Here is a 14,257-nt window from a genome sequence, read left to right as displayed (position 1 = left end):
CTTGAAGAAGATTTTTCAGTATCTCACAGCACCAGTTTCAACTGTAACATGGGTTTGATAATACACCACTGTAGAGGGCTCTGTGAGCTGGCTGGTCATGGGGAGAAGAGTGGTGCTCCCCCTTTCTCCTAGCTGTCAGTGGCTACCATTCATAATCCAGGACAAGGTACACTGGTTCTGCAGTTAGATAACCCTATTTGGCTTCTAATCCCATCCCCACTCTCTGTGGGTGCAACGTTGGACTTATTTATTTCAGCTCTCTGAAACTCAGTTCCCTCATTAATGAAGTGGGAATATTATATAATTTATAGGGTTCCTACGAGCCTGAAGACTGGGATTTACACAAGGCATATGGTTTAGTATATACTGGGCACCAATGAAAGTTACCTTCCTTCAGGCTTTTGCTACTAGAAAGCTCAGAATCAAATTGGAATTTGAAAGTACCAGCCTGCATATTTAGATCACTTTTTAATACAATGCAATTACATTTTAATCCAACCTGATCTTGCTCTTGTCTTCATTTATGTGTTCCTGATCTTGATTATTTATTTCTCTTATTACTGTTTTACTGTAGGCACTTTTACTGGCTATGTTCCCAAATTCTCTGCAGAGCTAGATGGATAGAATCAAACTGATGTCAGGAGAAATGGATCCTTAACATAACTCCGCAAATGCCTATGTGACTGGGGCATGGAGTCTCTCTAAACCTCAGTTTTCTTGTCTGTAGAATGGGGTTAATAAAAAAACCTACAGGGGCGCCTGGGTGGCCCAGTGGGTTAAAGCCTCTGCCTTCGGCTCAGGTCATGATCCCAGGGTCCTGGGATCGAGCCCTGCATCGGGCTCTCTGCTCCGTGGAGAACCTGCTTTCTCCTCTCTCTCTGCCTGCCTCTCTGCCTACTTGTGATCTCTGTCTGTCAAATAAATAAATAAAATCTTTTAAAATAAAAATAAATAAATAAATAAGTAATTAAAAAACCTACAAACTATCTTATGATGCATGAATAAAGATTTTTCTCTCCAGTATTTTGCAATAGGACCTTTGTAAATTATGAAAAACTTAGCAGAAACACTTCTTATATGTAAGATACTACTTTATACATGCTTCAGAAGGCAAACTGTATATGTTCTGCTTGTAAGGGGCAAGGGTTTAGTGATTTCCTTGGAATAGGTGACATCTAAGGAAGGACGAGGTAAAAATGATTGCATGAAGCCAACATATGCCTATTCCAGACCCTTGGCATTAGACATCTTGAGGCCAGGACCCCGTGGCTCCAAGGAGGCGCTCCAGCTAGGCTCTTGTCTTTGTTTCAACCTGTTCTTGGAGGCCTGAGTGACACATATACCAGACCACCATTTTCAGTAAAGCCCCCCAGACCCCAATAAAGATAAGACTCCCTGCTCTCCTTTCTGAGTCTCCCAGACACTGTACCTTCACTCTCTCTGCTTTCACCTCCTGCTGACTTGTGCTTGATTTCTAGCCTGTGCACAGCTAGGGACCCTCATGACTGGTCCTGCAGGACCCCCTCTGGGTCCTCGGACCTGGCCCGCCAGCATCACTATCATAGAAACTCAACAGGGATTTGTTTTGAAGCACTTCGATTTGGACTGAAATGAACACGGACAAGATGACACCAGGAACAAAAGAGATAAAAAAGAAGATGTAAGCACAGATATAAAAAGACAGCATCAGAAGAAAGGCCCGGAAAATTATCCCAGCGAGTGAAAGATTTCAGGGGGAAAAAAAAAATAACAATCAGGTACACAGGGCGATAAGATCAAAATGCGATTACTTAATAAAACCCAGCATTTCTTCAAACCGAAGACAATACACATTGTTTGTCCTTGAAATGTGGCATGTACTCCTTTCTCAAGAATGCCAAAGCCAGGCCCAGCGCTGACAGAGCCCTGACACCCTCATAGCCCCGAGGTCATTGTTCCCATACAAAATCCAGAGGCTTGCCTGAATGGCTGCTACACAATTTAGCAGTCATTTGGAATAGAAAGCCCCAGAACATCAACGTATGTAGGGAGAAGGGGAGTTTAAATTAGGCAAGAGTCCACCTGTTCAATAATGAAATAATTGCTCAGGGCACATTCTTCTGTAATCTTTTCTGATGTGACATGTATTGTCGGGTTCTGCCTTTCTCAGTGCTTCCTCAACATTTGCAAATCATCTCAGGGCCTCCTAAAGCTGATGCAGAAGCCAGGCAGTCACTTTCCTAATGCCGCGAAAATAGATTCAATTTTACATACATCAGGGTGATTTCAGAAGCAATTTCTACATCTCTAGTGTAAGCATTACTTACATTTTTTCCCCTCAAATCTCATCCCAGTGGTTCCACAGGGCATTTTAAAAGGTACCTGATGCATTCCAGGGCATTAAAAAGAATCCCCAGAGCGTGTTTGTGGCTATAGCCTGAGGACACCAGATGCATAGATAGAGTCCTGAAATATTCAGGGATGCAAACAAATGTAAAATTTCTTAACAATTGAGTATAACGCCAGTTCAATTTTTTCCCCTGTCTTTCTAAAAGCAATATCATTAAAATGTATATACATGTATCTCTGTTTATATATGTCTTTGCCTGTGTACATATGGATATATCTGTGTTTGTATGTATAAATCACACACTCATATAAATCATTTGGAAATACTGTCTCTCTTTACACTGAAGATGTCTAATTAGATTCTATTGGACAGCTTTCCTCTTCCTCTCTGGCTGGCTAATCTACTTGGGTTGTGGGTGCTTTCTTCTAAGTTTTTTAGCCCATGGGGAAAACAGTGGTGATGTTTCCCCTTGAAATCCAAGAAACTGGTGTTACTCAGGTTTTCCCTTGAGATCAGAAAGCTCAAGATCAAATACCTATAATTTTGAGGGTATGTATCTATGACTATAATATTTTTGGCTTTCAGTCTTCCCAGGGCATTTCTACAAATGGAAAAAAAAAGTGTGTATAAGAATCTGGCCTATCCAGGAAACGTTTTGGGTGAATGGGTATCACTTGGCCCGGATGTTACATCAGCTAGACTCGCTATTGAACTTCCTGGCCCCTGGGCCCAAAGCAGGAGAATCCGTGAGAGATTAAATTAGGCAGAGACTCTCGGGAAGCTCTGGACGGGCTTTTCCTTACCGACACACCAAGCCCATTTCCCTGTCAACACCCTGTCTGCTTCTCCTGGCCATCTATGCCACTCTGCCCTTTTCCCAGTCCTGAGGGAAGGTATGAATCCCTGTGATTCATCTGTGTTGAGAAAGGAAAAAGCACTGGATTTGTGGGTAGGCAGACTACAAACTTGCTCTGCTCTCTGAGGAAAACGGAAGTTAAATATTTGCTCATGAAATAATCAGTATGCAATGTTAGATTTTGTCTTTAAAGCCATCACGCAGTGCGCAGACTCAGCATGGCCAACGACGGGCAATGGGATAGCATTTGTCTCCTGAAACAGCGCAAAGGGGGGTATACGATGCCACTGAGGTCGCATTTTTGCCGACATGTTAACCTGAATGTGATCACGACGAACAAAATCAGATTAATCTGGATTGTGCCACATCCTATGGGACCAATGGCCTAGATTTTTAAAAGATGTCAGGACTCCGGAAGAAAAAATAAAGGCGGTAGGGCCATTTTAGGTGGAAGGTGATAGAGAGACACGATGACCAAATATAATGTGAGCCCCTTGACTGGACCCTGGACTAAAATAACAACCACAACCACAACCACCACCACGACAACCACCACCACAACAAATGCTTGGGGGTCCCTGAGGAAATTCAACTGTAGACCGGTATCTCAGATACTGAAATAAGGTTACATTTCTTGGGTGAGATAATTTTATAGCGGTTATGTTGAAGAGCTGACCTAGTTCTTGGGAAGCACTTGCTGAATTCTCTGGAGATAAGTGTCATGATGTCTGCAAGCTACTTGTTAATGGCTCAGAAAATCATATATATATATATAGTCTAATATATGTAGAGAGATAGAGATGGATAGAGATATACACACACACAAACACACACGGAGAAAGAGTGCATGTGAATAATTGGTGAGTCTAGGGACAAGGTATACGAGTATTCATTTTACTATTTTTCAACCTTTTTATAGGTTTAAAACTAATTTCTTTCCTAAGGCAGCATATCAATATTTGAAAATGGCTATCACTTCCCTCAGAGTTCAGGGTTCTTAACCAGTGTGCCTGTAGGAACTGTCTAAATGACTTTTACAAAATCCACATCCCACCTTACCCCTCATCTTCCTCCTCCTCTTCCTTCAGGAGATTTCAATTTAGTGGGTCACGTGCACAGCCTACATATTTCTTTGAAAACTTTCTCAGATGGGTTCTGTGTTGGACCTGACGTTAGCAATCATGGGTCTGCTTTACCCTCAGAACCTGGATCCATCGGGAATTAGCTAGGTCACTCTGAGAAGGTCAGCCAAAGGCATGGACCTTTGGAAGCCTTAATCTACAAAATGGGGCCAATCATACAAAGTATCTTACAGGGTGTGGAGTGGACAAAGATGGTCAATAAATATTTGTTTCTTTTCTTTCTTCAGTTTCTCATGGACCCTCACCACCCCAAATTGACCCTATCTATGTCACTTTTACAAATTATGGTTTCTTCCACTCATCACTGACACAGTGTGTGGAGGACATTTGTCTATGCTCATATTTTTTAGAGTTTCTGAATTCCCCAATCTGGAACAGAGGCTGTGGGATCTGGCATTTCTATTAAAACCAGGAAAAAGACTGGCTTCAAGAAAAATGAGAACGAAAGTTAGCTCTCTTGAGTCTGACCACCAAGGTAGCTTTGAATGTTGCCATCCTGAGGTTCTCCTCTGGACTAGGGTTAGCCCTGAAATCTTAGCCACTTCTATTGGCTTGGGATCCTGTATCCACTCTGCATGAGGGCTCAGGGGCTCTTGACTAAACACCACTTAGAACACTGGCTCTGGATTGCACCTGGCCAGACTTGGGAGGTCTGGCTTGCAGGTCTGGATGTGTTACTCATCAGCCATGGGACACTGGAGAACTTGTTTCTCTGAGCCTCAGTTTCCTAAGCACTTAAAACACAGACCATTATAATCCATGATGCACCTACCTTACATAGTTTATAGGAAACACTGTTTTGAAAACTGTAAGACACTCAATTCAGTGTGGCATGTTTTTCTCGTTATGGGCATAACCATGTCTTCTTTTTTTAGAAAAAAAAAAAAAGAAACCCAAAAACTGTCATTAGTTTTGTTAACAAGTAGTTAAGATAGCCTGCTCCCATTTCCATCTGCTTTGGGGGACAGTCTTAAATCCTTCTTTTCCCTCGAGATGGGCTGCTTCAAGTCTCTGCCCGGGAGAACCTTCATCCTTGGAACATCCCAGGGAAGCATCTTGAGCCCATGCCCTATAGCATCTAACCACTGAAAGGGGTCCACAGCAGAGGTGCCAGGGTCAAGCTGGAGCATGGGCATTCCCTTACACTTAGTTGGCTCAACTTACTGAATCCATTAACGTCTTGAGAGCTAGAGGAGAAGCCTTCATCATTGCGGCTGGTGCTGAGCTTCGTGGTGGGTTTGTCGGCTGAGGCCACAGGTCCCATCTCCCTCTGGGCTCCACTCTGTGTCTCCTTCTGCTTCTTGGCCAGCTTCCTTTGGGACATGTGCAAGGGGAAAAAAATCACAGTCAGATGGTTTCAGTTGTATTAAAGGATTGGGAAGACCAGATTGCTCTTCTTCCCCACTCATCATCCTCAACCCCCGAACCTTTTTCATTCTCCAGAAATAGTCATGATTGGTCTTCCAATGCCAAGGTGGAATAAGCCTAAGGCCTCCTGAAATCATTAACGGCTTTCCTTTACTCAGAAATATGAGACTTATCCTGGCTCATTTCCAACAACAGGTATGTTCTTTACTTAAGCTTAAAATGGAAAATCAATGAGACTTGCGTGATGCTTCCCTTGCTCTCCTTCCAAAGGGGGTAAGAGATCAAATGGATCTTTCTCTTCCTAGGGCTCTGAATGAGATTCACAATGGAGTACGACATTTCTCAGGGACTAAGATTACAAAATAACATACCAACCAATGGTAGACTGAAGTAGGGTCTGCTGGTTGGTGAAGGGTAAGGCTGGGGGCGGGGGTAGTCAGCCTTGTAGCTCAAAGGAGAAAACTGAAAGGTGAACTGGATAACTAACTGTTCCCATAGGAATAAAAAGATCCTCAGAACCAGATGGTGTTTATAATAATACTAGCTTAAAGCAGTGGTTTCCAAACTCGGGTGTAAATTAGAATCATTTCAAGAGCTGATAAAAGGACACAGAGGCCCCAGCTCATAAAGGCGGGGTAGAGGTGAGGCCTGTGTGTGGTCACCTAGTTCCCTAAGTGACATCTGACGTCATCCACTGGAGGTTAGAATCATTGGCTTTGTCCAGGAAGACCTGGGTTCATATCCTATCTCTGCTGGCTGCATGACCCTAGCAAATTCTTTAACCTCTTCAAGTTCTGAACTCATCCTCTATGTACGGAGGGAAACAACTGGGCCAACGCCCCAGGGTCATGATGATTAAATGAGAGCAGGTGTGAAACACATTGAGCACAGTTCCAGGCACACAGAGAACATTCAACACGTGGCAACTGCTCTTCTTGCTCTTATGGCATCCCTACTGGTCCAACCTCATTCCAGAAGACCCACCGTGAAATCCCCGGATATCAAGTGGTAGAGATTTTGACACCTTCCGTAGCAGCCGAAGGGTTAAAAAGCTCTTCATATGGATTTCAAATCTAACTCCTTTAATCTTAACTGATTGTTCTGAGATCATTAGAAATATAAGAACATGACTAATACCTCTTGCATGTAACAATTCTTCAAATATTTCTAAAAAACCAACAAGGTTCCTCTGAGATTTCCCCACATTTCTGATTCTAAATATAGTTATTTTGTTCCTGTGATGTGGAAGGTGATGGGCACATTAAATATCTTGGGGGTAAATTCTCCCAGGTCTGCTGCCCCATTTTGCACAGGTCTTGGCTTCAACTTCAAACTTGATCACTCCTATCTCAGCACAAAAACAACAGATCTCTCAGAGAAATCAAATTCAGCACCATATAGAAAATAATTTTCCAAAATGGAGCCTGTCTGGTCACAAAATAGGCAGTTCAAGAGGTAATGATCTCCCTATCAGAGGAGGTATGATACAAAACAATAATCCCAGACCTAGAAGTATTTTTTAATTAAATATTTTATTTATTTGACAGAGAGAGACACAGGAAGAGAGGGAAAACAAGCAAAGGGAGTGGGAGAGGGAGAAGCAGGCTTCTCACTGAGCAGGGAGCCCGATGCACGGCTTGATCCCAGAACCCTAGGATCATGACCTGAGCTAAAGGCAGATGCTTAATGACTGAGCCATCCAGGGACCTCTAGACCTAGAAGTCTTTTAGGGGAGTTCATCTAGGATCAGTTCTGGTTTGATAGTATGATCGTAATCCCTTCACATAGTCCCTCAACCTAGACACGGACTTCACAGAAAAATAACAGATGGCACACTCAAGAGGGGATAATGTGGGGGCAGTCTATGTGTAAAAGGACTACTGCCAAAAGTAAGAAGGGTGAAGGGGAATGCAAGGTCCACTGTAGTGACAGGTGAGCTGTTGGCCACCATGTGTCCAGAGGGACAAGCAGAGGAAGCAGTGACCAGAACCCCGAAGGAGAGAGTTGTGAAGACAAGAGAAAACCACCTGCCCAGAAGAAGCAACCCTCTCTCAAGGGATCCAGCCGACCCCACCCAGGGAGGGAACTAAGGGGCATAAACACCCGGACTACATCCTCTTCTCTCCCCCTAACCCCCAAACTGTGGCTCTCATTAGCTAAACCCAACTGGAAGCCGGGGGCATGGAATCCATGTCGATCTAGCATTGAAAGCAGAGAGCACAGTGGTGAGGCAGGAAGAGTGAATCTGGATCCAGAAAATCCCCACCAACAAGAGAATTTTATCTTCTCAATTTGGGCCACAATTTGAAGACAAACACAGCCTAAAATGGAATTCTTTCCTTCTTTCTTTCCTACCTTTCCTTCCTTCCTTCTTTCCTTTGCCACCCCCCCCCCTTCTCTTTCTTTCTGTCTCCCATTGGCCTGAGGAAAGATGGGCCCTCGGGGAAAGGAATGCATCATTTGGTTAGGATGCTCTAGCTATAGGCATTGTGTTCCAGCTCAGACAGAAACAAGAAGGAGCAAAGCATTAGATCAGTTGGGTCTTTTCTCACCATCTCCAGGCCATCAGACTGGGTGCTGGGGGAGCACCAGCGAAAGAGAAATGAGTGGGTCTACTACTGATGACATTTCAAAATTTTATTCTTCATTTATTATCAAAAAGGAGTGTGTTTAAAAATGTATATGTGACCTTCTTAATCATAAATTTGAAAAGATATACAGCAGATTCATTGCCTCTCTCTGAGCTCTACTCACATTGCCCCAGCAGGAAACAAAAGGAAATTCAGTAAGAAAGTTAACTTTCAAACTAGAAATGGGTGTGTACTAGAGGCTTTGATATTTCTGTAAGGGCAGAACTCCCACCAATCTCATTCCATTAAGGGTAAAATGATATGGAGAGAGTTGTCTCAGGCACAAATCATTTGTTTCCAAAGGAATAATAATAATAAAACAAAGGTCTTGCTGCATATATGAAAAATAGGCATTTAACAGAAATGTTTGGGTAGCTCTGAAAACCTGGATGAAAAATGAAAAATCGAGCTTCTCCAAAACATAGATATTTAAGAACTGGACAGCTAACCAAGTTGTAAAAACTGAGGAGGATGGCATGCTTAGTATTTAAGCCCATGGCTGACAGTGTTTGCAGTGATAATGATGCTCTATGATAATTTAAAAATGTATAGGCATGTGTTTCGGCAACTGGCAAATACAGCTACAAAGCGGAAATAGAGGGAAAGGATGTAGAAGGAAATAAAACACAAAACCATAGTTTTGGAACCCGTATTCTATCAGAATTCAAAATTTAAGTATTAAAAAACCCTCTTGGCAATACAGGAAAAAATCATGTTTATTCTTATAATCACGGAGCTTAACTGATTCCCCTCCCTTTTTTTCCTTAAAAGAGGGGAAAATCCAAGCCTCTGAGTAGGGCATGAAAGTCCCTCTGCCTATGGCTCTAGGCTTCAACTCAGCCTTATCTTCCACACACACGTCCTCTTGGGAAACACCAACTACCTATCTTCATCCCCAACAATTCCTCAATACTCTCCATTCCTTAAAGTGTCCCCATCCTTCTCCATGGGCCACCTCCTCTGCATCCCCCAAGGCTCAGCAGTATTCAAATGCCACCTCTCCTTTGAGGTTTCTCTTGCTCCTCTAACTAGATTTGTGGTTTTCTCTTCTTGGCTGACTCATCCACTGTACAAATATTTATGGAGCACCTACATGTACCAGTCTCTGCTAGATGTAAGATCACCATGACAAGAGCCAGACATGACTTTGACCTTCACAGAACACAGACACTACTGGCAAAGACAGGTGCTAAACTGATAAATACAGCAACAAATATAAAATCATGAAAGTGGGGCGCCTGGGTGGCTCAGGGGGTGAAGCCTCTGCCTTCGGCTCAGATCATGGTCTCAGGGTCCTGGGATCGAGCCCCCGCATCAGGCTCTCTGCTCAGCAGGGAGCCTGCTTCCTCCTCTCTCTCTGCCTGCCTCTCTGCCTACTTGTGATCTCTCTCTCTGTGAAATAAATAAAATTGTTTAATTTTTTTTTTTTTAAATCATGAAAGTGATGAAAGCCAAGGAGAAGAAACACATGGTGCTAGGAACATGCCAACAGGTGATTTGAACCCTCTCAGCAGATTAAGGAAAGCCTTGTTGCCGTGTCAGCTAAGCACTTGTCTAGTTGAACTGAAGTGAATTCAACTCTCCCACCCACTAGGGCAAGAACCTCTTGGGTGAAGGGCTTTTGACTTCTTGCACCTACTCCAATTTCTTGCTAAGTGTCTGGCACACAGCCAGTGCTCAATAAATTTGTTGTCCAAATTTATATTTAAAAGTCTACAATTTGAAGTGCAGAAAAAATTGCCATGCTACTCTGACTGCAAATTATAACCACTTTAAAAAAAGATGCATACAAGGAAAGAGGAAGAAAAACTTGCACGAAATTAGTTTGTGACCTGAAATATTTCTACTTTATGAATATTTCTGGCTGAGAACTTAGCATTTTCTTCCGGTGGTTGTCACAGAATTCTTGTGATGTTTGCAGAATTAATGGAATGTTTACAGAAGTCAGAATTTTTTTTCACTTAGAGCCCACGGAATAGCCATAGCTACAGAATGTTTTTTTTTAAATCGCATAAAATGGTTATATGATAAATAGGATAGTCATATCACTCATGGAATCTTCAGATCCTTCAAGACTCAAGTACTTTTGACTTCTGAAACTTGGGATTTTTTCCGCTAGCTGTTCTGAGATTCTTGCCAAGTGGGTCACACAATTTCACCAGCAGGGGGTACTAAAAGCTGGTAAAAAGAGAACATGCATGTAAGCGTTTCTATTCCTCTACAGGGACATTTCTAGAGCTGAAGAATGTTTTAAGACCTGGCAATCCAAAGTTTACTATCTCTGACAGGTGGGGACAATGTGATGTGACCATAGCTCTTGGCATTCTTTCTTCTAACAGATCACTCTGAGGTCTTTCTGACCTTTGCTTGTTAGCTGAGTGAGTGTAGGTGGCAGGGGAGATGCCCATGATGGACTGTGAATCCTATGATTTATTCTCAGCACCACTTTTTATAAGGGATAGTGTCAGGTGGAATGGCTCGAGGGAGAGGAATACAAGGCTGTGGAAGGTTCTGAAATCACACTTTGAGAGAAGGAGCGCTGGAAACAGTGGGGATTATTTCTCAAGGAGAGGGAATATTTAGGAATGCTCTCTTCACTCATCTGATGTCTGGCTCTGTTGTGGCCCCTGGGGCAGAATTAGAAACAGGTTGGCTTGAGACAAGGACAAAGAACCAACTAGAAGTGCTTGGGTCTCTTTTGGAAGAGCTGATGCCTGACTGTCCTTCCCGTTTCTTCTCCTTTGGTGATCTTCTCTACATCTTTTAAGTCCCAACTCAAACGTCCCTAGTCTTAGAAGTCTTTGTCTCCTTCCCAAAGTTAGTAGTGTCTTCCTCTTCGCTCACTGATTGTTTGGAAAAATGTTTAATGAACACCTACTTTGTACCAGTAGCTCTTAGAAAGAGACCATGATGTAAAAAACCAGGCATAGCCCTTGCCCTGCTTAAGCTTTCAGAAGTAACGAGCGTTCCATCACTGGAAAAGTTCAAGTAGAGACTGAGAAGCCACTTGGGAAAGAGGCGGTAGGGAATTCCACCATCTGGATTCTGTAAAACCCTTGAATCTATTCTGGGCTGGGAACAGGAGGCTCCAGCCAATTGGGGGGAGAGGACTGGGGGTTCCACATAGCATGAAGAGCTATGCCCCTGCTCCTGCGGAGACATGGATAAGGCATTCTTTCTTTTCCTCACAGGGGTCTTCCTCTGACCCAACCTCTGTTGGTATCTCTGGACAGATGCTCCCGGGAAGCAACAAAGATGAGAACACTGGAGCCAGAGAGAGATCCTCAGCCCATCGAAGGTGGACAAAGAAAACACAGCTGAGGCTCTACTCCTATTACAAGCTGGCCCTGTACTCTTTGGAGCCAGGTTGTCCCTGCGCTGGCAAGATGGGATCTTGAATTGAACTTATGCATCAGAAATATAAGGGAACTGTACCATCCTCTCATTTTATTTAAGAAGACGCAGGCCCGGACAGAGGAGGGGCTTAGCCAAGGCACATGGCACAATGGCAGAGGCCACAGGACCCAAAGCCTGCATTCTATCTGCCAGCACAGGACACCTGTTCGAACAATCCTCCACCTCTCTTTTTGGAATGAAATGAGAAGTGTCAATTCAGTCCATGGTACACATGATTTTAGTCCCTTGTGAATGCAGCAAAACCTCATTAATCCAAACCTCACTAACTCAGAATTACTGTAATTGAGGCAGGGGCTGGGCTACACCACATCAGAGTTGATAGCATAAACGAGGCTATGGATCTGTGCAGAATTTAAAGGAGAATGCACCACTTTCTCTCAGGAGGCAGAATGGCAAAGCAGTTAACACACTGGCTTTGGTGCCAGACAGCCTGGCATCAGAACCTGGCTCCATCTCAGACTAGCTGTATGAGCTCTTGCAAGTTACTCATCCCTCTGCATGTCAGTTTCCTTCAGTCTGAAAAGAAGGAACAATAGTACTTTCCCAGAAGGTGGTTATGAAGATGAAACGGTATGTGACCGGCAAAGCAGTGTTCCTGGTGCATGGTACACAGTAAGCACTCAATACACGCTCTCTGGTAATCCTTTAAATACAGGAGACAACCATATTAATTTAAACTGCCTCATTACTTATTAAATATGAATCTTCTAAAGTGGATACCCCAAAGAATGCCTTTTCTCTAGAAACATCCTTTGATGTGTCCTAGAGCCACACTTCTCAACCTTGGCTGCACAAATCATTTGGGGAGCTTTAAAAATTACCGATGAGCTTCTAGTTTAATCGGTCTGGGGTTCAGCCTGGGCATGTGGGTTTTCAGAAGCTCTCCAGGTGATTACCATGTGCCACCAAGCTTGAGCACCACTAATGTAGAATAGTGTTGTCTCTGGACCAGCAACATCAGTTTCACCTGGAAACATATTAGAAATGCAATTTCTCTGGCCCCACCCCTGACCTACGGAATCAGAAACTCTCGATGATTAATAATCTTTCCAGGGAATTCTAGCACAAGCTGAAGTTTGAGGACCCTGGTGTTGAGAATCCACTCTTCGGCTGGTCTGAATCAGTGAAGAGTCCCTATCGTGTTTCACTTGTGGAAGTGGAGGGACCAAGAGGTAGGAGACCTGGGGTGCCTGGGTGGCTCAGTGGGTTAAGCCTCTGCCTTCAGCTCAGGTCATGGTCCCAGGATCCTGGGATCAAGCCCCGCATTGGGCTCTCTGCTCAGCAGGGAGCCTGCTTCCCCTTCTCTCTCTCTCTGCCTACCTCTCTGCCTACTTGTGATCTCTCTTGCTCTGTCAAATAAATAAATAAAATCTTAAAAAAAAAAAAAAGAGGTAGGAGATCTGGATGCCAGCTTAGGTCTCCCGATCCCCTACTGAGTTACCAGGGACATGCCCTTTCCCCTTTGGGGGTATTGATTTCACTACAAGGGGCAGTTGGTATCTTAGAACCAAGGCAAGAATAGATGCTTTTTAAATGACTGTTCTTGGTTGCCTTGTGTGCCCTCCTAAAGATACACTGAAATCCTGACCTCTGGTACCTGTGAACGTGACCTTCTTTGGAAACAGGGTCTTTAGAGATGGAATCAAATTAAGATGAAATCATTAAGGTGGGCCCTACTCCAACAGGTTTGGTATCCTTACAAGAAGGAAATTTGGATGGAGACATGAAGGGAGAAGACATGTGAGGACAGAGGTAGAGAATGGAGGGAGGCAGCTGGAAGCCAAGGGTTGCCAGTAGCCCCCAGAAACTAGGAAGAGGCAAGAAAGGATTCTACTCAGAGTTCTAGAGGGAGAATGACCCTGCCAACATTTCAATTTCATACTTCCACCCTCTGAAACTGAAAGGGAATAAATCTGCTTGTTTTAAGCCATCCAGTTGGTGCTACTTTGTTATGAAGTCCTAGGAAACGAATAACAATTTCATGAAACAATAAATACCAAATTTATTTCACTTCTTTAATAAATACATATATAGCCCTTATTCCATGGTAGGCCCTATTAAGGCTATCACAAACACAGAGTATTGACTCCTTTAATTCTTCTAATTACTGTATGAGATTGGGAGATTTACATCCCCATTTTACAGATGAGAGAGGGAGGCAGAGAGAGTGGAAGGAACTCACTGAATGTCCACGAAGGCTTTAAGAGATGTAGCTGGGATTCAAACTCAGGCAGTCAGGCCTTTGAATGTTCTCTAAGGTTCCTTGTTATGTCATGCTTGGCCAAGGGCCTACACATATCCACCCTCATCCCAAAGTTTTCTCAGCTGGTTCCCTTCCTTCCCAGGCAAACACACACTCACACACATATGTACACACATGGAGGCAGAAAGCTCACACTCATACCCACTCAAATCCAGCCTGCTCATGACCTCTGCGGGGTAACCATTCTGGAAAGTAGCTGGTGGGTCCTTCCTCTCTGACCCCCATCACCGTAGTCTGGGGCTTCTATGAGTT

At 43.6% G+C, this 14,257-nt stretch overlaps 1 protein-coding gene across 8 annotated transcripts in view; it reads right to left on the bottom strand.

The window, feature by feature from the left end:
• PTPRT (protein tyrosine phosphatase receptor type T) overlaps positions 1-14,257 on the bottom strand; it is a gene marked incomplete at both ends in the record, with an annotated part of 1,058,076 nt that overhangs the window by 139,413 nt on the left and 904,406 nt on the right. For 7 of the 8 annotated variants that reach the window (XM_080814118.1, XM_080814112.1, XM_080814114.1 and 4 more), the window contains one exon: positions 5,492-5,640. In XM_080814118.1, the coding sequence (XP_080670244.1) occupies positions 5,492-5,640 (149 nt within the window). Of the gene's footprint in view, positions 1-5,491; positions 5,650-14,257 lie in introns of all 8 variants that reach the window. The other variant, XM_080814111.1, reaches the window with a different exon arrangement.

The sequence above is a fragment of the Martes martes genome (assembly GCF_963455335.1).
Source record: "Martes martes genome assembly, chromosome: 9".
In the NCBI taxonomy this organism is placed as follows: domain Eukaryota; kingdom Metazoa; phylum Chordata; class Mammalia; order Carnivora; family Mustelidae; genus Martes; species Martes martes.
This window is presented reverse-complemented; position numbering and strand designations above follow the sequence as displayed.